The sequence below is a fragment of the Heteronotia binoei genome, chromosome 18, assembly GCF_032191835.1.
Source record: "Heteronotia binoei isolate CCM8104 ecotype False Entrance Well chromosome 18, APGP_CSIRO_Hbin_v1, whole genome shotgun sequence".
NCBI classification, from domain to species: Eukaryota; Metazoa; Chordata; class Lepidosauria; order Squamata; family Gekkonidae; genus Heteronotia; species Heteronotia binoei.
In genome coordinates this window covers 27452987-27478590 of record NC_083240.1, presented here as the reverse complement: position 1 = coordinate 27478590, position 25604 = coordinate 27452987, and the positions used below count along the sequence as shown (strand labels likewise).

At 46.5% G+C, this 25604-nt stretch overlaps 1 protein-coding gene across 2 annotated transcripts; it reads left to right on the top strand.

The window, feature by feature from the left end:
• The first annotated feature begins 9 nt into the window (after window positions 1-9).
• Window positions 10-22786, top strand: STYXL1 (serine/threonine/tyrosine interacting like 1). Of its 2 annotated transcripts, none has more exons than XM_060259526.1 (10): window positions 10-161; window positions 771-1051; window positions 9660-9721; window positions 10134-10278; window positions 11557-11613; window positions 12480-12625; window positions 16729-16874; window positions 18676-18773; window positions 20997-21106; window positions 22441-22786. In XM_060259526.1, exons 2-10 carry the CDS (start codon window positions 949-951, stop codon window positions 22570-22572), a joined length of 999 nt encoding a protein of 332 aa, XP_060115509.1. In that variant the 5' UTR covers window positions 10-161; window positions 771-948; the 3' UTR covers window positions 22573-22786. The 2 variants fall into 2 exon arrangements, with proteins under 2 accessions (XP_060115509.1, XP_060115510.1); XM_060259527.1 differs by having other exon boundaries at window positions 149-385.
• Window positions 22787-25604: the final 2818 nt, after the last annotated feature.

Below are 25604 nucleotides of genomic sequence, written 5' to 3'. Positions count from 1 at the left end.
ACTTGTTACCCGTTTGGGACGGCGCTTCCCAAATTACCGCGAGCACCGTCAAGTGGGTGAAGACGCGCGTGACGTCCGGCCTTGGTTACCGCGGCGTCTCTTGCTTAGCAACGAATCTGTGACCCAATGGGTGTGGAATGGCGCTGGCGGCCGTGGAAGCGGTAAGGAAGAGGAGCCGCTCGCGGGCGGTGAGGCGCGCGAGTCATTTCTGCCATAGGAGCTGCTCGGATTCCCAGGAGCCGCCCTCCAACGTGGGGGCGTGGTGAAGAGCGATTGTGTCGAGAGCATCAGAATGCCGGGTGGCGTCATAGGGAACTATGGTTGCCATGGCGACCGGAATCTGGAACCGCACATTCGAATATCATGCCTAAAGGGAGGAATAGGAGTAATTTGTATTTTATTATTATTATTATTCATACCGCTTTATGATTTAGAAGCACACAATGTGCATTATTTAGTTGCAGACTTGTAAGGCAGGCCAGTATTGTAGCTTCTGAGTGCTTTGTACTATTCGTGTAAAATTAATAACTCGGTGCCTGTTGTAAAAACGATTAGTGAAGCAGGTGTAACCTAGTGGTTAAGCGAATATACTATGCTACTCCCTTGTTAGCACACCATCCCATCTACAATATTGGAATAATAATACTGACCTACTTTGCAGGGCTGTTGGAAGAAATACAGCGAGATAATTAATTTGCAATATTTATGACACTGAAATTGCAACAAAGGGTAACTGTTGCTACTAGTAAATTTTTTATTATTATTTTCAGGCTGAACGAGGGAACCTTCATACCTTTATTTCTGCTCTGCTCATAGCGTCTTGGTTTTCAGGCTGCTGCAAACTCAGATTGGAAAGGACTGCTTCAATTCATGGTTGGCTCTCACCCCACAAACATAGTTTTGCCTACTTGAGAATGTTGTGACGTTCTAAACAATTCATCCAGCAAGATGGCAGGGGTGCTGCTGTGTGAACCAACTGAACTATATAACATCCTGAACCAGGCGATAATGCATTCCAGGTTGACAGAGCCAAACTATTTATGTTTATTGGGTAAGTAATGGGCAGGGTCAAAGCAGATGGTATGCCTAATCTACCTTGGGGAGTTGTTATGAAGATAAAATGGAAGATGATGTTATAAGCTGCTTTCAGTCGCCAGTGGAGAGAAAAGCCAAGTATAAATATCTAAACAAAGATTAATAAATAATAGTGAAGGAAGCTGATTATGCAATTCATCATTAGATGCATTATGGAGTGAACCAGCTTGAAAACAACAGTGTTGTAAAGGTTACATATGCATGAATTGTGGAAAAGGGAATGCTTGATGTCCTGGCTCGGCCCACATCTGCCCCCCCCATAGTTCTGAATTCCCTCCGCTAAACCCCCACTAAGAATCATTTGTTTTTTCTACTCCAATTGGTCATTGCTCTCTCATGGAAGTCTTCCCCATTCTACTGCCTCTGATCTGGGGTTTGAACTGACAAACAACTGCCTGAAAAGTGTGGGACCGTTTCAAGGCATCTGCTGCCCTTCTCCCACCTACACCATGTCTGCCCTAGCTCTTTGCTTTGCATTCAAGAGCTTAGTCCCCGCGCCCAACCAGCATTTGGTTGGATCTAGCAGAAGACTTAATGGAAGGAGTTGTTGGAGTGGATCTTCTCTCACCTTCCCCGAGTAACCTGCTTCTTGTTCCAGAGCTCTTGTCTGAAACTGAAAGAGGCTTATGGGCAAAACATGTCACAGGATAGGGTGCTGAGGGCGAGAATGACTTCCAGTTGTGCCTTGCATCAGCAGAGGAAAGGAGAGGGAGGCAATTTCACCTTCTTGTTGCTGCAACTCCTCATCCTGTGTTGTGGATTAGGCTGATGATTCATGAGGCTCTCTTGGTCCTCAGAGGGGTGTAGCAGGACAAAGAGGAGGCAGAGAGAGATCTACTCTGACAAATCCTTCTGTGGATTCTTCCACCGGATCCACCCTTTGAAAGAGAAAGTCAGCAATATGTGTCAAAATGAGGATCTGTTGTTTGCCAAGCAGTAGGACAGGGGGTTGTGCCAGCAAAGAATTGCCACGCCTTAAACTTTGCAGGCCTCTCACCAACACCCATCACAGTTTCCAGGTGTCGCATTGTATGGAAACTGCCTGTTTTGTTGCAGTCCTCGACTTACAAGAGGTAGACACTTGTTGGATTTTAAAAGAAAAAAGTTAGAACAACCTGGTTCTTGGGATTCCACAGGACACCTGGGAGAACTAACCTTCCTCACTAGGAGAAGCTGCTATGTTTTCAGTTGAGGCTTTAAAGAAATGAATAGACAACCGCTGATAATCGAGCCCAAGTGTCTGTTTTGCATTTTAGACTCCGTTAATTGTATCTTAGCACAGGCCCGTGGTGCAGTGGTAAAGCTGCAGTATTGCTGTCCTAAGCTCTGCTCACGACCTGAGTTCGATCCCGGCGGAAGCTGGGTTCAGGTAGCCGCTCAGGTTGACTCAGCCTTCCATCCTTCCGAGGTCGTTAAAATGAGTACTCAGCTTGCTGGGGGGAAAGCATAGATGACTGGGGAAGGCAATGGCAAACCACCCTGTAAAAAGTCTGCCGTGAAAACGTTGTGAAAGCAACGTCACCCCAGTGTCGAAAAATGACTGGTGCTTTACCTTTTTAATTGTGTCCAAGAGGTCTACTTTTCATTTTAGGAGCTTTTATCTGGATGTAACAAACAAATATATGTGTAAGTGCCAACAAGTTGCAGTGGACTTACTATGTCCCCAGCAAAGGGCTTTCAAGGCAAGTGAGAAGCAGAGGGGGTTTGCCATTTCTTTTCTCTTCCCTGGCAGACTCCCTTCAATATACCAACCCGGCTTGACTTCCAGGAACTGACCAGATCAGGCTGTACCATGCTACCTTCCTTGCCATATAAGAAGTACTATTTATTTATTTAGGATTCATCTAAACATTTGATGTCTCACAAATTTTGGCCTACTTGACCCCCAAAGTGGCTGCTACTTTATGATTAGAATAAAAATCAGATAAAAAAATTTCTGGCTAGTAAACCAGTCCATAAAACCACATTGAAAACAATAGCCCCCACAAAAAAGTCACATGCAAAACTGGAAAGGTAAAATCAGTCACAATCAGTGTTCCCTTTAAGCTGAGTTAGTGTGAGCAAGCTCACAGTTTTTTAGCTTGCGGCTCACGCATTTCTGTCTTTGCTCAGGAAAAAATAGCCCCAGAGAACACTAATTTATGCAGTAGCTCACAACTTTAATGCCAGCAGCTCACAAAGCAGAATTTTTATTCACAAGACTCCACAACTTAGAGGGAGTATTGGTCACAATGTCCCATGATGTAAAAACAAACAGTGCAGATAAAATTGTAAAATCAGTTGAGAAGCTGGGTAAAAGAAATTCTTCTACCTGGTGCCTGAAACAAAGAAGATTTAGTACCAAGTGGGTGTTGGGGAAGAGAGGGGTTCTTCAAAGGTGAGATGTCATCATGTCAAATACCACTGACTCCTGAGAGCCAGTTTGGTGTAGTGGTTAAGTGTGCAGACTGTTTTCTGGGAGAATCAGGTTTGATTCCCCACTCCTCCACTTGCAGCTCCTGGAATGGCCTTGGGTCAGCCATAGCTCTCGTAGGAGTTGTCCTTAAAAGGGCAGCTTCTGGGAGAGCTCTGTCAGCCCCACCCACCTCACAGGGTGTATGTTGCGGGGAAGGAAGGTAAAGGAGATTGTGACTGCTCTGAGATTCAGAGTACAGGGCAGGATATAAATCCAATATAAATCCAATATCTTCTTCCTTTCTCCCCCCCCCCCCCCCCTTTTTTCCAGAGCAGCAGTGGAGATGAGGATTTTCACACAATAATTTTTGCATAAAACAGTGACTGAGATCTTGCAAAATCCACCCTGCACCTGTGGGAATTGGGGGCAGGGGGCAGGGAGGGTTACAGAGCTTCACAGCTCAAGAGTATCTTGCTTAGAACACTACCACTTGTGGGGAAAGGGGTGGGGGAGGCACTAGTCTTTGTGGATGGTTTTAAAAAAGAAATCTTATTCTCAAAGCAAGCTCTAAAGTTTTAAACAGAAGCTGTGGCCTCACCAGTTGCTTTGATGTGTGTGTTTTTATATCTTGAAGTGAGTCAGACCTGTGCTTCCCATGGGGTAGCAGCCTCACTGGCTCCAGCCTCGCCCATTCCACATTAATAGCTGTATTTCACATTACTAGGCACTGTTGCCCCCAAAGAATAAACGCAACACACAGTCCAAATATCTGTCTGTCACATCAGGGTGGCGTACATCTCACACATTCCAGCTGTCTGTGTTTACAAAGGACCATCCCTGTTTCTGTAGTAAATCTGTGCGTTGTCATTATTTTCTCTCTTTTCGGAGGTGCCTCATTGGAACTCCTGTAAGCACTGGCTGCCTTGTCGTTCTTTGTGGTTTAGCCCTCTCCCTAGGGACTCTAGAAGTGACATCTGCGCGTGGGCAGATGGCCGCCTCTTGTCTCTCGTGCACCTGCATGCGCTTACCCAAACAAGCAGGTGCCATTCTGTGCATAGACTGTCAACTTACGCCCTGCAGCTCCTGCGGTATGTTCAGATCTGCTGATAATGTATTGTAAGACAATTATGGTTTTGCCAAGCATATCTTTGAGAGGGGAAAAAACACCCTTCTGGCTTTGAAATCGCTGGAAGAGGAAATGAATATGATGCACAGAAGTCAGAGCAGAGTAGGCTTCCCAATCCTCCCGCCCTGGCGGGGGACCCCAGGGTTTCCACCCCTACCAATCTGGTTTCCGCCCGGGCCATGGGACGGAGACGGTGCTGGTCGCCCTGGTGGATGACCTTCAGCGGCATCTGGATCAAGGCGGCTCGGCGGTGCTGATGTTGTTGGACCTATCGGCAGCGTTCGATACGGTCGACCATCGGCTTCTGGCGCGCCGCCTTGCCGACGCTGGGATTCAGGGGCTGGCCTTGCAATGGCTTTCCTCTTTCCTTGATGGTCGGGGACAAAGGGTGGCGATTGGGGAGGAACTGTCCCAGAGACACACGCTTGACTGCGGCGTGCCTCAAGGGGCGGTACTTTCCCCGATGTTATTCAACATCTATATGCGCCCCCTTGCCCAGATTGCCCGAAGGTATGGGCTGGGTTGTCATCAATATGCGGATGACACCCAGCTCTATCTGCTTATGGACGGCCGGCCCGCCTGCGTCCCAGAAAATCTGGACCGGGCGTTACAGGCAGTGGCTAGGTGGCTTAGGCTGAGCGGGTTGAAGCTGAACCCAGCGAAGACAGAGGTCCTTTGCTTGGGTCGCTGCGGCCCGGGAAGGGAAATCCCCCTGCCAGTTTTTGACGGCGCGCCGCTGACAGCGTCGGGCAGGGTCAAGAGCCTGGGGGTGCTATTGGAGCCTTCTCTGACGATGGAGGCTCAGATAGCAGCCACTGCCAAGTCCGCTTTTTTTCATCTTAGGCGGGCGAGACAGTTGGCCCCCTTCCTGGAGCGCGACGACCTAGCAACAGTGATTCATGCTACGGTCACCTCGAGGTTGGACTACTGTAATGCCCTCTACATGGGGCTACCCTTGTGCCGGACCCGGAAACTGCAGTTGGTGCAGAACGCTGCTGCCCGGCTGCTATTAGGGCTCCCAAGATGGGAGCACATTCGGCCGGGGCTCCGGGATCTGCACTGGCTGCCAGTAACATTCCGAGTCCAGTACAAGGTGTTGGTCATTACCTTTAAAGCCCTATATGGCCTAGGACCTGCCTACCTTAGGAACCGTCTCTCCCCACACGTTCCCCAGAGAGTACTACGTTCCGGCTCACAAAATCTGCTGGTAGTCCCTGGGCCAAAGGAGGCCCGCCTAAAATCCATCAGGAATCGGGCCTTCTCAACAGCGGCACCTTACTGGTGGAACCAGCTGCCGGAGGAGGTGCGGGCCCTGCGGGACCTAGGGCAGTTCCGCAGGGCCTGCAAGACAGCCCTCTTCCGGCAGGCCTATAACACCTAACTGATACTTGGATGGAACATCTTTGGATGGAACAAAATGCTCTTATAGACCGCTGGTTTTATTTTATCTTGTTTTATTAACTATGCTTTTATTGTATCTGTAACTGTTTTAAATGGAACTGTATGAATCATTATGTTGTGAGCCGCCCTGAGACACTTCGGTGAGAAGGGCGGGATATAAGTCCATTAAATAAATAAATAAATAAATAAATTCCCCCGCTCCCCCAAAAAATGGAAGCGGGGGGAGAGGGGGGAAACGGCACCGAGCTGCCGTATCCTGGAGCTGGCGAGGCCGCTGCGCCGCTGCCGCCCCCTCCCCGCCCACCGCAGTTTCTCCTCTGAGATGGGCCCAGCCTGAGCCCATCTCAGAGGAGCAGCCAAGAGGCAGCAGCAGCGCAGGGGAGGGCGAGGGCGAGGCAGGCCAGGAGCATGGTGAGCCGCGAATCCGGGCCCTTCTAGGACCCGGACTTGTGGCTTGCCACGCTCCCGGCCCGCCTCCACCCCCCCTCCACTTCCACCCCAGAGGCGGAGCGGGCGAGACGGCAGCGGCGCGGCGGCCTCTTCTCCGCTCGCCGTGGCTGCTCCTCCGAGATGGGCTCAGGCTGAGCCCATCTCAGCAGCCACGGCGAGCGGAGAAGAGGCGGCAGCTGCGGGGCGGCTCGCCACACTCCCCGGCGCCGTTTCCCCCCTCCCCCCTAGCTCCACCCCAGTGCCTCCTGGCTCCACCCCCAAAGTCTCCTGGCTCCACCCCCAAAGTCCCCAGATATTTCTGGGGTTGGATTTGGCAACCCTAGAGCAGAGGCTTTATTTTATTCACTTAAGTTAGACCTCACTGTTCTTCTCCATGGGGGCCCAAACAGGCTTATACTACGGAAGACCATGGATTATGTTGGGGGTGGGGGAGGAGCCATTGAGCTGGAAAAAGGTAACGGAGCTTTGTTTTTATATATGTCTGTGGCAGCGAGAATGACATACGGACAGAAATGGAAATGTCTGGCAGTACCTACAGTAGAAGAAGGGATGTAGAAGATGCTGGACTATGAAGCTATGGCTAAACGTGCAGTACTGGTTAGGGAAAAGACAATTACACCATTTCTTAGAGACTGGACACCCCTCATTGTCTTTTTGCACAAAAAAAGATAAGGATGACTTGATGATTTGTGGTTTCTCTGACTAAGAAATAGGCCTAAGGGGAACGCAAAGAGAGAGATTTTGTGTTTGTGATTATAAGCAAGGAAAATGTTATCAAAATTGTATTCGTTGCGGAGAAAACTGGAAGCCTTTTATACCCTCCCCCCTTCCCTTTACCTTCCCCTTTTAATTTATTTTATGGTGTTGGGTTTTGGAAGTTTTTCTTTTCTATGTCTTTTAGGTTTTTCCCCTTTAATAAAACTAAAATTTGCCTTGAAAGAGTAACTTCCTAGCTGAAGTTATATTTGAAGCAGCTAGTGACTCCTTAGCTTTTTGGGCAGCCCTGCACAATACAGTTATTGCCGGAAGCCCGAAGGGCACAGTTTTTGCATCAAGACACTCCAACCCTTTCTCTCCAATGGGGACCCAAAGCGATATGTTATTTTCTTCTCCATTTTACCTCATGTCAATCCTGTGAGGTTAGAGTAGGCTGGCCATGCATGAATGGCTCAAGGTCACCCAGCGAGCTGCCATAGCAGAGTGGGGATTCAAACCTAGGTCTCCCAGATCTTAATTGGACAGTTTAACCACTACACCAAACAATATGTAAAAAGGGAACTCAGGCAGTGACAGGTGCGAGAATTGGGGGTGTTAAAAAGTATTGCTTGTGAACAACAACTTTCTGTGCTGGGTTAGAGAGCCATGTGCTCCAAGGTCATCTATGCACTTTGGCTGAGCATGGATTTTAACATGGGTCTCCCCGGTTCAGCACTCTAACCACTGCACAACACGATCTTTCCCTTCACTGAGTCTGCTGTTGAGCCTTGGCATTTGTATGCAGGTCCAATAGCTGCTCCTTGCATGAGACCAGGGCTTTTTTGTAGAAAAAGCCCAGCAGGAACTCATTTGCATATTAGGCCACACCCCTGGAATCATCATTAGCCCAGCAGGAACTCATTTGCATATTAGGCCACGCATAGGCGTAAAGTATGGGGGCGGGGGGCTGCAGCCCCCCCCCTGAAATTTTCCCACCCGGGGCTAAGCCCCTGCCGGGCAATCAACACAGGACTTGGGGCTTCAAAGGCATGCATGGGGTGATAAAGGCTGTGTGTGATTTTCCCTCTGAGCTTCAAAGTCAGTGAATGACTTTATGAATGACTTAATGACTTTACAACCCAAGCTTAGCTCCTTAGAAATGCTAATTAAGCTTCCCCCATGCCAGAGGCTAGGTGTCAATCTTCAGCTACAGACGTCCTTCAATACAAAAAGAAGTCACTGCCCTCATAACCCAAACTAGCCAGATCTCATCAGAGTTTGGAAACTACACAGGAATGGCCATGGTTAGTGCTTGGAGGAAGGCTGAGGCTGCTGTGCAGAGGAAGTCAGTGGCAAACCACTTCTGCTTGTCTCTTGCCTTGAAAGTCTCATTAGGTAGAAAACGGTGGAAAATAGGAATGCTGAGGAAAGAGCTGACTGACCCCGTCTTCTCCCACTCGTGTGTCAATCACCGTGTCAACTTGTCGATAAACCTGTGCAGGCACTCAGACAATGCCATTTACAGGTCCACTGATCTGGCTTCTTCCTGTATGGCCAAAGCCTCAAGGGTTTTGTACTCCCTTCCAGAAATTCCTCAAATGTGTGGTGGGAGAAATGTGCTGGTGCCTCTCTATGAAAAACAAATTAGTCCTCTGTCTGGCTTGTCTTTACTTATGAATTACTTTCTTTACTAAATGTTTGTACAGTTATTTTTTTTTTTAAAAAAAAAACATTTTCCAGACCAGTTTACTGTAATGCACCTAATTATTGCCTTGTATCTTGCAATCAGTTTTCTTTATTATTATTTTGTTATATATTTATGCCCTGCTTTCCCCCTCCAGTTAGAGTTGCCAGGTCTGTGCTGGAAAATACCTGGAGACTTTGGGGGTGGCTCTGAGAGAGGGCAGGGAATGGGAGAGGGGAGGGACCTCAGCATGGGACAGTGCCACAGAGTCCACCCTTCAGAGCAGCCATTTTCTCCAAGGAAGCTGATCTCTGCCAGCTGGAGATCAGTTGTAAAAGTGGGGAGATCTCCTGGCCCCACTAGGAGGCTGACAACCCTCTAGAGAGGGGTACATAATTGCTCTTTTGAAGCATCGGAAGGGCTGTCACTTAGAGGAGGGCAGGGAGCTGTTCCTGTTGGCAGCGGAGGAGAGGACTTGCAAGAATGGGTTTAGATTAACGGTGAGAAGGTACCAGCTGGATATTAAGAAAAAACGTTTACAGTCAGAGTCGTTCTCTGGAATCAGCTACCTTGGGAGGTGGTCCACTCCCATTCACTGGCAGTCTTCAAGCAGCATCTGGACAAACATTTGTTGGGGATGCTCTAGGCTGATCCTGCCTTGAGCAGGGAGTTAGACTAGATGACCTGTGTGGCCCCTTCCAACTTCGTGAGTCTATGATCCCGCCTAGGTGCCTCCGGTTACGTATCCTCGCTTCAAGGGAATTGATCAGTTGACCTGTCTGCATTTTTGTTTGTATGCTGTTACTTTTCAGATGCTCGTACGAAGCGGGAATACTACGAAAACCACCTGATAACAGCCCTAAGAGTGAAACAGGTGAGTTGTGTTTTTGGACACATCGGTCATCTGTTTGTGTTATCTGTGGCTTGGCTAGAATCTCAGTGAAGCAGTGTGGGCTTTTCAGCTGAGCTGGCACCAGCACTGCTGTTCAGCGAGAATTGAGGGTCGTGGGGTAGGAAGAGCCATCTGATCTGTAACCCCATAGACAATGGAAATCTACTGCTCCCTAAAACACACATACCTTATTTTAATGTGGGAGCAGTTGAGTACAGGCTGGTCACTGAAAAATTCCTGCTAAATTAAAGATCAGTCCTGGCGTTGTTTCACTAGGCTTCTGCTGTGTTATTTTATTTTAATTCTTTTATACACTGCTTTCCCACCCAGTGAGGACCCAAAGTAGCTTAGCACAGCTCTTAAGGCCCTGGTTTCTTGTGTTTTTGCTTTAAAGAATCTATTGGGCAAATATGTACCTCCGCTGTCCATTGACCTGGCGTGCGTCCGATACGTTATCGTGTACGATGGCAGAACAGATTCTTTGGAAGCTGCTTTTAACATGGATTATGACTTACCAGAACTGGATGAAGAACTAAAAGGTATTCCTGCCTCTGCCGTTCTTATTGCTGTTAAACAGGCCCACTGCTTCTGTGTAAGGCCTGGTTCACACAAGATTCCATAGGAAGCTAGTTCTCAGGAGGCGGGAAATGTTTTTCTGAGCTGTCAATCTTCAGACTGCAGGTAGGAGCTCTTGCGAATGGTGGTGGGGAAAATGCAAGCACATAGAAAACTAGCTTATCAAAGTTCTAGCTGGGGGGTTTTCCCTGTTTTACTTTTTCATATGGAGGAGGAGGCATAGCTTTGCAGGCAGAATGTCCGAGGCTGGCAATGAGTGTGGGAAGAGTATGCTCCACATACAGCATCCCTACCAACCACCTCCCCAGCCTACCTATGCCCGGCTCCCAGGTGAGCTCATTGCCCAAACAAGACAACTTACAGGGGGTGGCAGGAGACAGATGACTGGGATTAGGCTGCAGCCTCCAGGAGCAGAGGACAGGCAGCCAGCGAGGGGTGGGGGGCAGACTGGGCACAATACAGAAAATGCCAAGAGTTAGTCCCAGTTGATCTCAGCAGCACTGGGGTGGGAGAAGACTTTTCTGGTTTTCCTGGAGGCACCTATTTGGCTGTTGTACAATGCTAGACTAGATCTTCAGCCTCTGCAGACCTGGAGCCTACAGTTAACCCTCAGCACTGGCATGAAACCTTCTGACCTGCATGCCTGGAATATATCAGTCCTGTGCTAGAAAGGGAAAGGAGGCTGAATTATAAAGTTTCCGAGATTAAGGTAGTTCAGGCATTGAACTACCTTAATCATTGAAGGACTAAAGGTGAAAGGTGGATGAGCCAGGTTGTTGGGAAAGAGAGGGCAGAGGGGAACTTTTGCATATGTGCAGGACTAGGGAGGGTGGTCAGACACTGATGCAGGCCACACCAGGTTGTGCTGGACTTGGGGAAGAGGGAGACAGACAACCAGGAGAGCTTTGGTAGGAAAAGAAGCCCTGTGCTAGAATCTTCTTCCCTACTGAGTGATCTTGCCTCTTCCTCTCAGCACCAGGGCTTTTTTTGAGCAGGAATGCAGTTCTGGCTAGCTTGGTGTCGAGGGGGTGCTGGGCTTTTCCTACAGAAAAGCCCAATGTAAAACTATGGGGCTGTCAGGGGGTGTGGCCTAATATGCAAATGAGTTCCTGCGAGGGCTTTTCCTACAGAAAAAGCCCTCCTCAGCACGTTGTTAAGAGAGAAAGGAGTTGTCTTTCTGCACACACTAGCAGCAGGTCCTTCCAATCAATTCCTAACAAATCTTTGTTTCCCCCACTTAGACTGTGAAGGGGATCCAGAAGCCTTGCTTAAAAAACGCAAGCTGTCACCTAAATTTAGTAAGTTGAGAGTTTTATATTATTCCTGCATTGTCCTCCTGAGAGTTGTCACAGAGCCTGTGGTCCAAATTGGATCTGACATTTTGCCTGGGTTCCCCATCCCAAGTGCTCTCACAGTCGAACATGAAGTGCTGAACACTTAATTCCCAAGCGCACAGGAGTCCAGTTTGGATTGGGACTGCAGCACAACAGGGGGAGAAGAGACATTGTGACCGAAAATGACTTTGAGGGGTGCTATTTGAAAGAGCCCCATGGCTCAGAGTGGTAAGCTGCAGTACTGCAGTCCAAGCTCTGCTCAGGACCTGAGTTCGTTCCCAGTGGAAGCTGGGTTCAGGTAGCTGGCTCAAGGCTGACTCAGCCTTCCATCCTTCCGAGGTTGGTAAAATGAGTACCCAGCTTGCTGGGGGGAAAGTGTAGATGACTGGGGGAGGCAATGGCAAACCACCCCGTAAAAAAGTCTGCTGTGAAAACGTCGCCCCAGAGTCGGAAACAACTGGTGCTTGCATGGGGGACTACCTTTACCTTTTTATTTGTCACAGTTGGGGGAGGTAGCCGTGTACTGGGGAGAGGGTGGCCCATGGACACTCGGTATCTCATAGAATCCTACAGCCAGTCTAGTGGCAAACGGTAGCACTTCAGCATCCTTCAGGTGGAATGTGACTCCTGGTTCATCTCTCAGCGCTGGAGGAGCTGAGAGGGATGCTGCATACAAGAGCAGTATCATGCTATAACGTTATTGCTGCTCTCTGGGGTCCCTGCTGTATTTGTTGCTGCCTTTACAGCAAACCTAGGGGAAAGCAGCCTCTTCAGGGAAGGTGCTGGCAGGGGGCACCCATTGACTACTGCTCCTTTGCTTCTGTCTGTAGATGCCAAACATGGATCTGCTGCACGCTGCGCCAGAGTCATGCAGCGGTATACCCGCTTCCCTGTCCAGGTCCTGAGAGGCGGGTATGAGCTCTTCACCACCCGTTTCCATTTCCTGAGGACTGAGAAGGTATTCTGGATGCCTCAGGTGAGAGGGAAATAGAGTTGCTTCCATGTTTCACTTCAAACAAAGGGATTTGTAGTCTTGCTTCTTCTGCTGGGAAGCCGTCATCCTTTTTACATTTATTTACATTTGTGCCACGATGGGGGAACTTGTGCTCTTCACAGCCCTTGGTGGGACATACAGAGTTCCCAACTGAATCAAGCCCAGGAGAATGTGACTGTTCAGGGTGCTGAAAGGCTAGCTGTCGTGACCGTTGTGGAACTTCATCCTGTTGTGCAAGCTGTTGATTGGCTGGCCCTTGTGCTCATCGCATAGTCACTGTCTTCTCGTCCGGCTGTGCTAAGTATTGATTGGTGGTCCTTGTGACCATCACAAAGCTTCTCATGCATATGCACACCCATCACTGTGAGCAGATTTTCAAATGCAGATAACAGAGTGGTTTTAAAGGAAAGGGACAAATAGCTAAATGTTGCCAGATGTATGGAAAACATGATTTTAAAAAGCATGTCCATGTGTATGGGGAAACGCCATGCTGGGTTCACAGCATAGAGGCAGAGAGAAGCAAAGTAAACGCCTGTTTTGAGTGAGAGGTGGTGTTGGGCTGTACTGACAATCCTCTACAGTGTTTCAGGGATGAAAACAGGAGGCACACTTGTCGGGCCAAAGGACAATTCACAGGCTGTAGTTGCCAGATGATGAGATGTATAGCCTTCGGTACATATATATGTCCAGTAGGGTTAACAGTGTCTCCTCAAGGCCATTTCACATTGGGAAAATTGTATGATGGGGAGGGTTATGCCCCTCTCCCCTTGCACAAAGGAGAAGAAGGAGAAGAAACTGGATTTATATCCCGACCTTCACCCTGAATCTCAGAGTGGCTCACAATCTCCTTTACCTTCCTCCCCCACAACAGACATCTGTGAAGTTGGTGGGGCTGAGAAGACTCTCACAGAGAGAGCTCTTTTAAGGACAGCCCTGCGAGAGCTATGGCTAACCCAAGGCCATTCCAGCAGCTGCAAGTGGAGGACTGGGAAATCAAACCTGCTTTTGCCAGATAAGAGTCCACGCACTTAACTACTACACCAGACTGACTCTCTGGTATGGCAGAGACCCATATGTGGCCCTCTGTCCTGCTTTGCTGTTCTTTGTGACAATCAGCTGGCATACCATGTATCCATTTTTCCAGAGTGTCTACCCATTGGGTAATGCTGTAGTCTGGCAGGTGTTTCTGAGGGCCAGCTCTGTGTGTCCTCTGTGGCCATAATATGCCCACCTAGACACTTGGGGAAGGGACCAGAACAGTGGACGGGGGAATAGTGTCATGCAATGTGTGGTATTACTTCTGGTCAAAATACAGGAATTTGGTGATATCATGTCCTGTTTTTCCACCTTTTCCCCAGAGTCTGGTAGGACTCCTTCCAGTGGCCAGCCAAATGCTGCCAACCCTAAGCAAACATCCTTATAAGGCAAATAAGTAAATAAATAATAAGGATGAAATAGGAACATAGAATCACAGAGTTGACTTGCTAGACTGAACGCTTTCCCAACTGCAGAGCTGAGTGGACAGTTTGCTAAAATCCCGTACTCTGACTGATTATGTGACTTTGCAGCAGGTTTAATAGAGACATTAGACCATCTTATATTATTTTGCCGCTAGTGGATCAATCCTAGATCCTTATGGATTACCCCCATTCTCCAAAGGTATCAACTTCCGATGGAACCTTGGGTGATAACCCTATTATTGGCAGATACGAACCCTGAAATAACCCGCTCGGTGGCAAAATCCCTGTCGATAGTGCTTTCCTTAAAACGTTCCTGAAACCGTCCTCATAAATGCTATGCACTATAAATTTATAATAAAATTTTGAATTCTAAGGGGTTTTATGAATTTAACAAACAATGCTATGTAATTTTTGATTTTAACTTGATCTTTAAACTGTTGTGGAGTTTTGCTTCTGTAAAATTGCCTTTGTTTGCAGTTTTATTCAGTGCCCTGTATATTATGCTGAGCTTAAGACCATTGGTCAAAGAAGCTAACAAATAAAAGAAAGGGGTCATACAAGCCACCTAGTCCAACTCCCTGCTCAGTGCAAGATCAGCCTAGAACATCCCTGGCAAGTCTTTGTCCAGCTGTTGCTTAAAGACAGCCAGTGAGGGCGAGTTCACCGCCTTCCTCAGTAGCTGTTGAACAACTCTTGCTGTAAAAAACCTTTTCCTAATATCCAGCCAGTTCCTTCCCACCCTTAATTTAAACCCATTCCTGGGAGTCCTCTCCTCTGCTGACAACAGGAACAGCTCCCTGCCCTCCTCTAAGTTGACAGTCCTTCAGATACTGAAAAAGAGCAATAATGTCCTCCCTCAACCTCCTGTACTCCAGCCTTTATTCACAGGGCTTGGTCTCCAGGCCTCTGAGCATCCTTGTCGCTCTCCTCTGTTCCCCCTCCATTCTGTCCACATCCTTTTTGAAGGGAGGCCTCCAGAATGGAACACAATAGTCTAGGTGTGGCCTGACCAATGTAGTGTACAGCGTGACTATGACATCATACTTGTTACAGACAAGTACAAATTCCCCCAACATGGCACCAGTTTGGTGTAGTGGTTAAGTGCGTGGGCTCTTATATGGGAGAACTGGGTTTGATTCCCCACTCCTCCATTTACACCTGCTGGAATGGCTTTGGGTTAGCCATAGCTCTGGCAGAGGTTGTTCTTGAAAGGGCAGCTTCTGTGAGAGCTCTCTCAGCCCCACCCACCTCACAGGGTGTCTGTTGTGGGGGAGGGGAAGGTAAAGGAGATTGTGATCGCTCTGAGACCCTTGAGATTCAGAGTGAAGGGCGGGATATTAATCCAATTTCTTCTTCTTCTTCTTCCTCGTCCTCTACCTCTTCCTCCTCCTCTTTTTCCTCCTCTTCTTCCTCTTCTTCAACAACATAAATAAATGTAAACAGTGATTGACTTGGGTGGAGACCACAAAGTAAGGGCCATCTTTGGTAAACGAGGGCAGTTGGAGTATAGCTGCTGTCTTCATCATGGCTCCAGATGCCGTCCTTATTTCCAAAGCAGCTGCTGCCAATTCTGACACCCTCCTCCTTCCCCAGACTTCCTGAAGGACAACCCTGCAATTGCAAAGCTGGGCAAGGCCATAATAGAAATCACATTCAATTAATTCGTTGCTCTTGGGCTGCAGCTTCTTTGATTGCTTTTTGCTTGAGTCACTCTTAGCATTAAAAAAAAGAGTTTATATTCCTTACATTGTTTGTTCTCACACCCTCGGGAGCAGATTGATGATCTGCTTGAGGCTGGGGGCGTGCTAAAGGGAAAGAATCCGAATCCTGTTCCGGACAAGTTGAATTAAGCATGCAAATGAGCCTCTGTGTGCGTTGCACTTGTGTTGCTTCATTGATCCTGCTGCTCTTACTCATGGGTCTGTGCACCAACACCCTCTTCTGTAACTAGGAGATTGCATGCAGAAAAGTTGCAACTCTTGAGTAAGCTCAAACTGCCAGACAAAAATCTGCTCTGGACAGAATTTGAGTTACAACAACGTTTAAAAAACAGCTGGAACCCAGTGTGGTGTGACTGGTAAAGTGTCAGAGCAGGAGCTGGATGACCCAGGTTCGAATCTTCACTTGCCACAGAACTGGGGTCAACCTATTGTTGCTGTTGCTGTTATTGTTGTTATCATGATTATCAGGGCTTTTTTCGTAGCAGGAACTCCTTTGCATATTAGTTCTTTGACTGGGGATGAGTCTCAAACTTTCTGCCATCAAAGCTTGAGCCTCGGCCTTCTGCCATCAAACTGTGCCCCTGAGCGATAGCCCCTTTCCTTTGCTTGCTTGCTCTTCAGTCCATTTCATCCACTGACCAAATGGGGTGTAGCAATCAAGAAGAAGTCATGGTCTTAAAATGTTAGTTTTTAAGATGCCAGGATACTCTGAGACCATGATCCAGCCCCTTGTAAGCCCTTTCAGCCCGACTGATTGCAACAGGAAAATTAAGCGGCCAACTTCAAAGCTTTTGAATGGATCATATATACCGGTAAGTCTTTTAAGCCCTCTGAGCCCGCCCAGAACTTGAACTTTGATTGATTTGGCAGGCTTCTGATATTGTACCTTTGGATTCTTCTACAGGAACTAGAGGAAATCCTGCCTTACCCAGTTGAGATCATTCCAAGCAAGCTATATATGGGGAAATACAAGCAAGCTTGCAATCGGCAGATACAGAAGGATCTGAGAATCATAGCCCATATCAACGTCACCGAGGAGAAGGACTTGCTGTGAGTTGCATGGTCTAAGCTGCACTGAACAGGGCTGCTCCTGCAGCCTTGCACAGGAGCCCAGAAAAGTTACTTGTCCAAAATAAAAATGTGTCCACGCATCCACAGCAAAGGAGCCAGCTGCTGGAAACCTTCCTCTGTCTAGTGTGTTGGTTTAGCCACTGGTTGGTGAGGGAAAGGGGTTAAAAGTTTTGGACAATTACCTGGAAGACCCACGTTTAACATGTCATGTTTAAATACTTATTCCTTGTTTTAGCTCTGTATCAGATTTCTCCTTGTTTTCAAATTCCTGAGGTCCGTACCCTACTGTGTCTTCTATGGGATGGGCGAGACATTGCATTGACCTGCACTGTGTAAATCCACCTTGAAGGTGGACAATAAGTAATGTTGATTATAATAATAATTAATCCAGGGCTTTTTTGGTAGCAGGAACTCCCTTGCATATTAGGCTACACCCCTCTGATGTAGCCAATCCTCCAAGAGCTAACAGTAGGCCCTGTAAGAAGAGCCCTGTAAGCTCTTGAAGGATTGGCTACATCAGGGGGGTATAGCCTAACGTACAAAGGAGTTCCTGCTATCAAAAAAACCCTGCATATCCATACTCTGCCATGAAGCTTACTGACTGGCTTTGGGCCCTTCAGTCTCTTTCTCTCTCAAGCTAACCCTTCTCCCTGTGAAGATAAAAGGAGGACGGGAAAACCATATAAGCTGCTCTGAGCTGAATAATGGAAAGGTGGAATGAACATGCGAAAGACAAACAGCAGCATCAGTGCATAGTCAGAGAATAGGAACCCGCAGAATGAGCCTCAGCTAAGAAGGTACAGGATCAGGCCCACATCTGCAAGTCATTGTGTTAGCTAACATAGGAAGTCATCCAGGACATATTTCAGGGAGGGGCAGTTTCCTGGGGGAGTAGGTGCTTTGCACGCAGAAGATCCCATGTTCAGTCCCCAGATAAAAGTTATGAAGTTATACATAGATAAAATGTAAATAGTATAGCGTGACAACAGCAAGTAAAGAATAGCCTGTCAGGACCTTTAAAAGATTGATTTAAAAGGCCAACAACAGTGCCTTCAGATGTCTTTGGAATGTTTGGAAAGAGGGAGGGAGGCAGCTGGTCCATGGAAAGGCATTTTGCTGCTTTGGGGGCAGCCACCATAAAGGCCCTGCTACACACACAAGACAATCTGGCCTATCTGTGTGCTGGAATCCAGAAAAGAGCTTTACTTGCTGATCTCAGAGCCTGGGGATGGGGGAAGCCACATATAACCTGGACCTAATTTTTGTTTAGGCTTTACAAATCTAATAACTTGATAATAAAGGCATTTGGGCGCTAAGAAGCTGTGGTTTCCTTTAGTGCAGTGTTCCAGGCTGGCTGTCAAAAGGCCTGAAATTTAAGTCTATCTGCAGCTGATGGCTCCATTGCATCACTAGTTGGCAAGCTAGACTTGTTGAAAAGGCAAGAGACATTTCAGAAGTGGTTTTGCCATTGCCTGCCTATACATCGCGGCCCTGGTACTCCTTGGAGGTTGCCCTTCCAAATACTAGCCAAGGCTGACCCTGCTTAGCTTCCGAGACCTGATGGGATCTGGCATGATCTCTTCCTTGTCATATTCGAAGGCCCTGAAAGATGCTGTAATTTTATTCTCTTTCAGGCCAAATAGAGTTTTGCTATCACAAAAATATCAGCTGGAATCTGCCTGATATTCTTACCAACCTGGTGATTATTGAAAACACTCTCAGTTCCCTTTTCCTGGATTTCCCAAGCACCTGAACAGTTCTTCTCTTTGCTCTTTCTTAGCTTCCCAGAAGATAGCAAGGACCTTCTTCACATACCCCTTCCGGATTCTACAGAGGCAGATATGTACCCCTACTTTGGGAAAATTTGCCACTTTGTTGGTGAGTAGATCAAAGCATTCTCCCTCTCCAGTGTCCCAATTACGGTGGGCGAGGGACACATATCCATCGGGGGCTGGCATATCTTTGGGACCACCTCTCCCCATATGAGCCTCCTGGGTTCTGAAATCTGCCACGCAACATCTTGCGGTCCCTGGTCCTAAGGACGTCCGGCTTTCTTCAACGAGGGCTAGGGCCTTCTTGATCCAGGTCCATACCTGGTAGAATGATCTCCTGCTAGAGATCTGGGCCCTGCAGGACTTATCAAAGTTTTGCATGAACTGTAAGATGGAGCTCTTCTGCCAGGGTTTTAACTGATCTGGCGGGCATCCTCTTGTTACTAGCTGGCTTCCCCAGTATTTTCTACCATTATTGTGACCGTTCTGTGTAGCCAGATACTGGCCTCTACATTGCTGTGTGGACATGCCTTCTTATGCCTGTTTGTTGATAGGTTGTACTGCCCTAAGATTTTTATGCTGTATGTTTTTATGATGTTTTATATTTTAATTTGTAAATACATTAAACTTCTGCTGTAAGCTGCCTTGAGCCTAGGTGCAGGAAAGGGTGGGATATAAACCTAAAAATTAAATTAAATTCAGACTGGATGATCCCATTCTCCTGATGTTGCTGGCCACAGATTGCCCACAGATTTCCAAAGACTGGAAGTCATAGGAGGGCGGCGGTTTTACATAAAACCACTTCCGCAAGGCTCGCAAGACAATATGATTCCAGTTAGCTTTTAACTGAATGACGACCGCCGCCGTGATATTAAACCCAATTGGATGCTCAAGAACACTGAATGCCATCCTAAATCATACAGAATTAGCACCAAATGGTTTAAACTGTTTTGAACTGTTTATTTTAATGTTTAACTGTTTTTATTGTTATTCTATTATGTTGTGAGCTGCCCTGAGCCTGCTTCTGTGGGGAGGGTGGGATATAACTAAAATTATTATTATTATTATACTGTCTGTTCCCCTATAGGGGCTCAGAGTGGAGTACATCATAAATAATAAAGTTACAATAAAATCACAACAGCATAACAATAAAATCAATTACAGTATCAAGTACATTCTCCAGCCAAATGCAAGGCTGAATGATGGGTCAAGATCTGAGAGGTCTGGCCATCCTAGAAGCAGCTAGCAAGGCTCTCTGACTGGCTGGCTTATTAAAATCTCTGACGATTTACATAATGCTTCCAGCCGATGTCAGGCTGAATGGCAGTCAAGATCCGAGAGGTCCGCCAACAGTACAAGAAACTGGCTGGGCTCCCAGACTGGTTGGCTTGCTGAGTCTTTTCTTTTGGACTTGAATGTTTTGGAGGCAGCAGGCAATAGAGACTTGAAACCAGTAGTTTGTGCCAGGTAGACAGATGTCCAAGATGATCAGCATGAGGCAAGGGAAGGTGTTAGCTGGGTACAAATGAATAACCTAATAGCCTGGCTGGATAAGCCAAGGACTTTCTAGTCCAGGATCCTGTCTAGCCAGATACTTCTGGAAAATCCATTAGCAAGTGACAAAGATCACTGTCTCCTATCTTTGTTTGTTCCCCAGTAATTGTTATTGAGAGGTACGCAACCTCTGACAAGGGAGATTCCATTCCACCAGCATGGCCGATTGCCATTGATAGGTGTTTCCTCCTCCATGAGTTGGCTTTAGCCTTCTTTGAATGCCGTTGAAAAAAAGAGGCCATCACCACAGCATGTGGCAGCAATTTCCACAAGATTAATTCTGCATTGCATGAATGATTTCCTTTCATCCATCCTGAAATTACTGCCCTGTGACTTCACTGAGCAACCCGAAGTGAGAGCATTATGGGAGAAGTAGGCAAAGTTGTCCCCGTCCACATTTTTTTACATGAAGTTTATTAAAGCGGCAGGATTTGGGCAACTCCCAGGCAACCAAGTTCCTTCCAGCAGCTTTGGGAACAAACCTGAATTCCGAAGGCTGGCTCAGGCCTCACCTCAATGGCTATTTCCCATAGTTTCTACATAGAGACATTTTTAGAAGCAGCATATTTCTGAATATTAGTTGCTGGTGGCAAATAACGGGCAAGGGCTGTAGCCAGTTGCTGGTGGCAAATAATGGGGAAGGGCTGTAGTCCTCATGTGAACTTTTTCTCACCGTACAATTTGACTTTAAACCTGAACCCCTCTCTTCCCAGAGTTTGTTCCTTTCAAATTAACATCCGAGCAATGTAATAAAATCTTTTGTTTTTCTCTTTAGATCATCATATACCTAAAGGAGCAGTCCTGGTTTACTCCATGAAGGGGATAAGCAGGTGCAGCGCTGCAGTGATGGGCTACCTCATCCATTCATGCAGCCTTTACTTAAAAGTAGGTGCATCTACAGAGGAATGGGGGAAAGACGACTGTCTTTTTCAGTCTTATAGCTTGTCTCTAACCACTATCAGGCATTCAAGGCAATGCCAGAAATCCAGAGACGTTTGCAACAAACAGCAAGAACATGGCAACACAATTCATTGGAATGAAGTTGGAGCCCAGAGGGACCTTTAAAGACCAACATTTTATTTCTGGGTATAAACATTCATGTGCCTGCACACTTCTTCAGATACACTGAAACAGTCTTTTCGAGCTGAACTCGGCCATTTAAAAATGCCATGAAAGACAAAGTGATATTGTTTCCCACCTCCTGGGCCTTTTAAAGTGCCAGTGTTTAAACAGCACTGCCGCCCACACCATAACATCTAGTTTTGCCCTTAGATAGATTTTCATGACCCATCTTCACATTACAGTCTAGAACAGGGGTGTCAGACATGTGACCAAGGGGCCGAATCAGGTCCCTGGAGGGCTCCTATTAGGCCACCAAGCAACTGGCTGTGTCAACTGCTTCCTTCTCCCTATATCTTGCTTCCTTCTGCATAACAGCTTGCTTTGCCAGGCTTGCTCAATTGCACAGGAGCTACAGAACAAAGCGTCTACTCCCTTGGTTGAGGCTCCTCCCTTGGGGAGGAAGGAGCAGGGAGGCAGAGCCTGCTTTGCCAGGCTCTCTCAATCACACAGCAGAGCTACTGAGCGAAGCCTCTCTCCCTTCTATTGGCTGAGGCTTCCCCCCCTCCTGGTCCCCTGAAGAAAGGAGGAAAGAGCCAGAGCTTCCTTTGCCCAGTTCCCTGGATCCCAGGGGAGAGATACAAAGAAAGCACCTTTAAGACCAACGAGTGCTAATGTTTTAAACATGTTTTATTTTAAGGATTTTTTTAAAAAAATCTTTAATTATGTTTGTCTGTGTCCTTTATAAAGTTTATATATCTGCTACCTAATCTAAAATAGGAACACACATGGCGCAGCCTGACAAGGTCTCAGTTATGACAGGGGAGGGCCCTCGTAACAAATGAGATCGACACCTGGTCTAAAAGGCTGGCCAAATTCATTCTTTGAGATTGTGAACAAAGTGTACCCCCTTTGCAGTTTTTTTTAAATTATTTGTTTATTTGTTTATTTATTTCATTAGCTTTGTATCCTGCCCTCCCCTTACAGTCTCAGGGCAGCTAACAACATTTTAAGATCAACAATTCATCTTAAAAACAAGACACCGTGATAAAATTGCAATCTACCAACTGACAGAACTATGGGCTAATCATCCAAGTTTGATGGAGAAGCTGTTATGTAGTTCCTCAGGGCTAACCTACACTCTCTGACTTTCTTTGTAGAATGCTTGGAACTACGTCCAGAAGTGCAAAATGAACATGCGGCCAAACCGAGGGTTTGTGCAACAGCTAGCAAAGTGGGAACGCCAGATCTACATGACAACAATCACTGACGTCTCTGAGCCTTTTTACTGACCAAATCAGCTGGCAAAGAAGAGTTTTGGAATGTTGATTGTAGGGGCAGTGGACTTTTGGGGGATGCTATCGGGAAGCTTTTTCTTTTCTTTTTCAATCTCTTTACTTGCTTTTTAATGAACTTGTCCTGAAGTGCTTATTATCTGTGCTGGAGGCAATATTAAGGACTTCTGTGAGTTTCAGTGAGGAATAAAGAGGAGAGTTTGGATCCCAACTAATTTTTTTCTATTTGTGGGAAGGCACTTCTGTCAAGTAAGTCTGAAACTCCACACCCCCCCCCCCACACACACACACACCCAATCTCCCTAAAATCTTGCTTCTGGGGGACATTGAACCATTTCAGGCAACTCATGTGGCTGCAGTGGAAGAGGGGAAGCAGAGAAGTTCTGTTGCATTGATGGAAGTCCCGAACTTGAGTGAAAAATTACATTTGAATTCAACCTATGAGGTTTTATCTAGATCTCGATAGCAAAAGGGAGGGGGCTGTGGCCTCTGCTGCCACTAACCAGAGGATCAAAGACTGCTGGGTAGCTGCACCCCTTCTTGGTTCCAGTAAGAGAAAGAACCACTTGGCCCCCAACTGCTCACACTGATCTCCTGCTATTCCCTTTCCCGTTGCATTTTGCCTTTCAGTTAGCCTTTGGATAAGGGCTGTATCATTTCTGTGCAGCATTCTGTATTCAGCCTTAACTGAACACAGAGATGTTTTTCATTGGAAAAGCAGGATCAAATTCCAATAAATCAGTTGTGCCAGAGGTTGAAAATGTTGAATAAACTGTGTTGAGAGGATGAACAACTCTGAACAGGCGTGATGAGAAAGCTTGTGTTTTAAAGAGTGGGTGAGCTTGTAGTGCTCAGCCAATGTAGTACAGTGGTTAAAATGTCATACTAAAGAGGAAAAAGAAAAGGGTAAAGGTAATCCCCTATGCAAGCACCAGTCATTTCCGACTCTGGGGTGATGTCGTATCACAACGTTTTCACAGCAGACTTTTTACGGGGTGGTTTGCCATTGCTTTCCCCAGTCATTTACATTTTACCCTCAGCAAGCTGGGTACTCATTTTTCTGACCTTGAAAGGATGGAAGGCTGAGTCAACCTTGAGCCAGCTACCTGAACCCAGCTTCGCTGGGATCGAACTCAGGTTGTGAGCAGAGCTTGGACTGCAGTACTGCAGCTTACCACTCTGCACCATGGGGCTCTCTTGTACTAAAGAGACCAGGGTTCAAATTTGCCTTCTGTGATAAAGCTTAGGCCACGGGCCACTCTTTTGGTCTTACCTACTTCACCGGGTTGTTGTGTCAATAAAATAGAATGGTGTTTGCTGCCCTGAACACTATGGAAGAAAGGTTAGCTAAAAACATAAACAAGCACTTTTCAAGGTTGATAAGGCATCTAGGCTGCAGCTATGATAACGATGCATAACATTTTTCCATATTATTTTATTATTTATTAGATTTGTTTAATCACCTCATCCCAGCCTCGGCCAGGCTCTGAGCAATGTACACTCAGATAAAGCAATGCAAAATTTAAATTCAAGTTAAAACAATTCAGCGAAAGAGCTAAGGCTAAATATGTTTGTCTCTTACTAATACACTCTCAGAGTACTGAAGTACCTTATCAGTTGAAGTGTTCTATATACTAAAAACCAAGATACTGAGATATCTGAATAAGAAATAGATGGGCCACACAGTGCAAGGAGAACAGCATTTCTGCAAATAAATGTCTCTGATGGACTTCAGGGCCTATGCCTTTAGCTGGGATGGCTATATAAAAGGAGGGTCATCTACTGTTAGAAACCTCCAAGCAGAAGACTATGGATTCCTTTCTTAGAAGTCTGAATATGGTTTGTTGTTGATTCCTGTCTGAATATATTAGGGGTGGCCGCCCCATAGAATAAATGGCAGATGTTGGAGAGCCGCAAGACATGAACATCAAATGTTTGAGAGCTGCAAGACATGAGTGTCAGATGTCTGAGAAGGAAGGAAGGAAACAGGTGTGTGTGTGGGGGGGGGAGAGGTGGAAATAAAGCAACTTAAACTTAAAATGCATTATCCAAGCCACCAGCTAACTTGTCTTGGAGAAGTGATTTAAAGAAAGAAATGCCTTCCCAAACCAGCCCACGGGGTGATGGGGGCTTCAAGACAATGTGTGTGACAGAGCCACATATGGCTCCCGAGCCACAGTTTCGCTACCTCAAGTGTATACATTCATAAACGGAACAACATACTTGTCTACTTGGTGTCTGTATAATGAATACGTTGAAACAGGACTGCATCTGGATTCCTGTCTGTCATTTGCAACATTTGTCATTTTCCAACCATTTTGTTATCGTATATCTTTACAGGTATTTTAACAATCATTCTCAGCATATTCATAATGTTTGCCATTGCTCTGGATTAGTTTCTATTGATCTGCACTGTGGCTCCTCATTATCTGATTTTATAAAAGGAGAGACAGTCTCAGTGGCTGCTAGCCACGGAACCTCCATTGTGAGAGGCACCATATCTCTGATTAACAGATACTGAGTAGGAACAAAATGAGACGTGCCCTCCTGAATATATTAATAAGTCTTAAAGAAGATAAGTAATCTAGATTAGAATCTATTGCAAATGATTCCTTGTCTTCCCACTTAAAGATATTGAACTTTTAACGTTTGGGATGCCCCCCCCCCCTATAACTATTTCCAGCTGTCCAAAGGGTGAAGAGGAGAGGGTAACATGGGTACATCTCATCAAAAGATGGGGGGTCCTTTTCATCCTTCAGAACCTTGTATTCAGATCATTTCTTAGGGACTGATTAAACAGATTTCTATCCTGCAAACAGCTTAGTGGCTTCCACACAGAACTGTTATCTCGCATTCTATTATTATTAACTATTATCTCATATATGTTGTAACCCACCTTTAGCCTGCTTATGGAAAGGGCAGGATAGAAATAATTCCCAAATAAGAAATGACTATATAAACTTGTTTAAAACACACACACAAATTACTGAATTAAAACATTTAGACTAGCATTAAAACCAGGATAAAGG

Excerpts from the sequence above, each read along its gene's own strand:
- STYXL1 (XM_060259526.1), top strand. The coding sequence starts at position 949 with ATGGCAGGGGTGCTGCTGTGTGAACCAACTGAACTATATAACATCCTG. Across the intron at positions 9,722-10,133 it reads CAGCCCTAAGAGTGAAACAG|AATCTATTGGGCAAATATGT; the intron begins GTGAGTTGTGTT and ends TTTGCTTTAAAG. Across the intron at positions 21,107-22,440 it reads CATGCAGCCTTTACTTAAAA|AATGCTTGGAACTACGTCCA; the intron begins GTAGGTGCATCT and ends CTTTCTTTGTAG.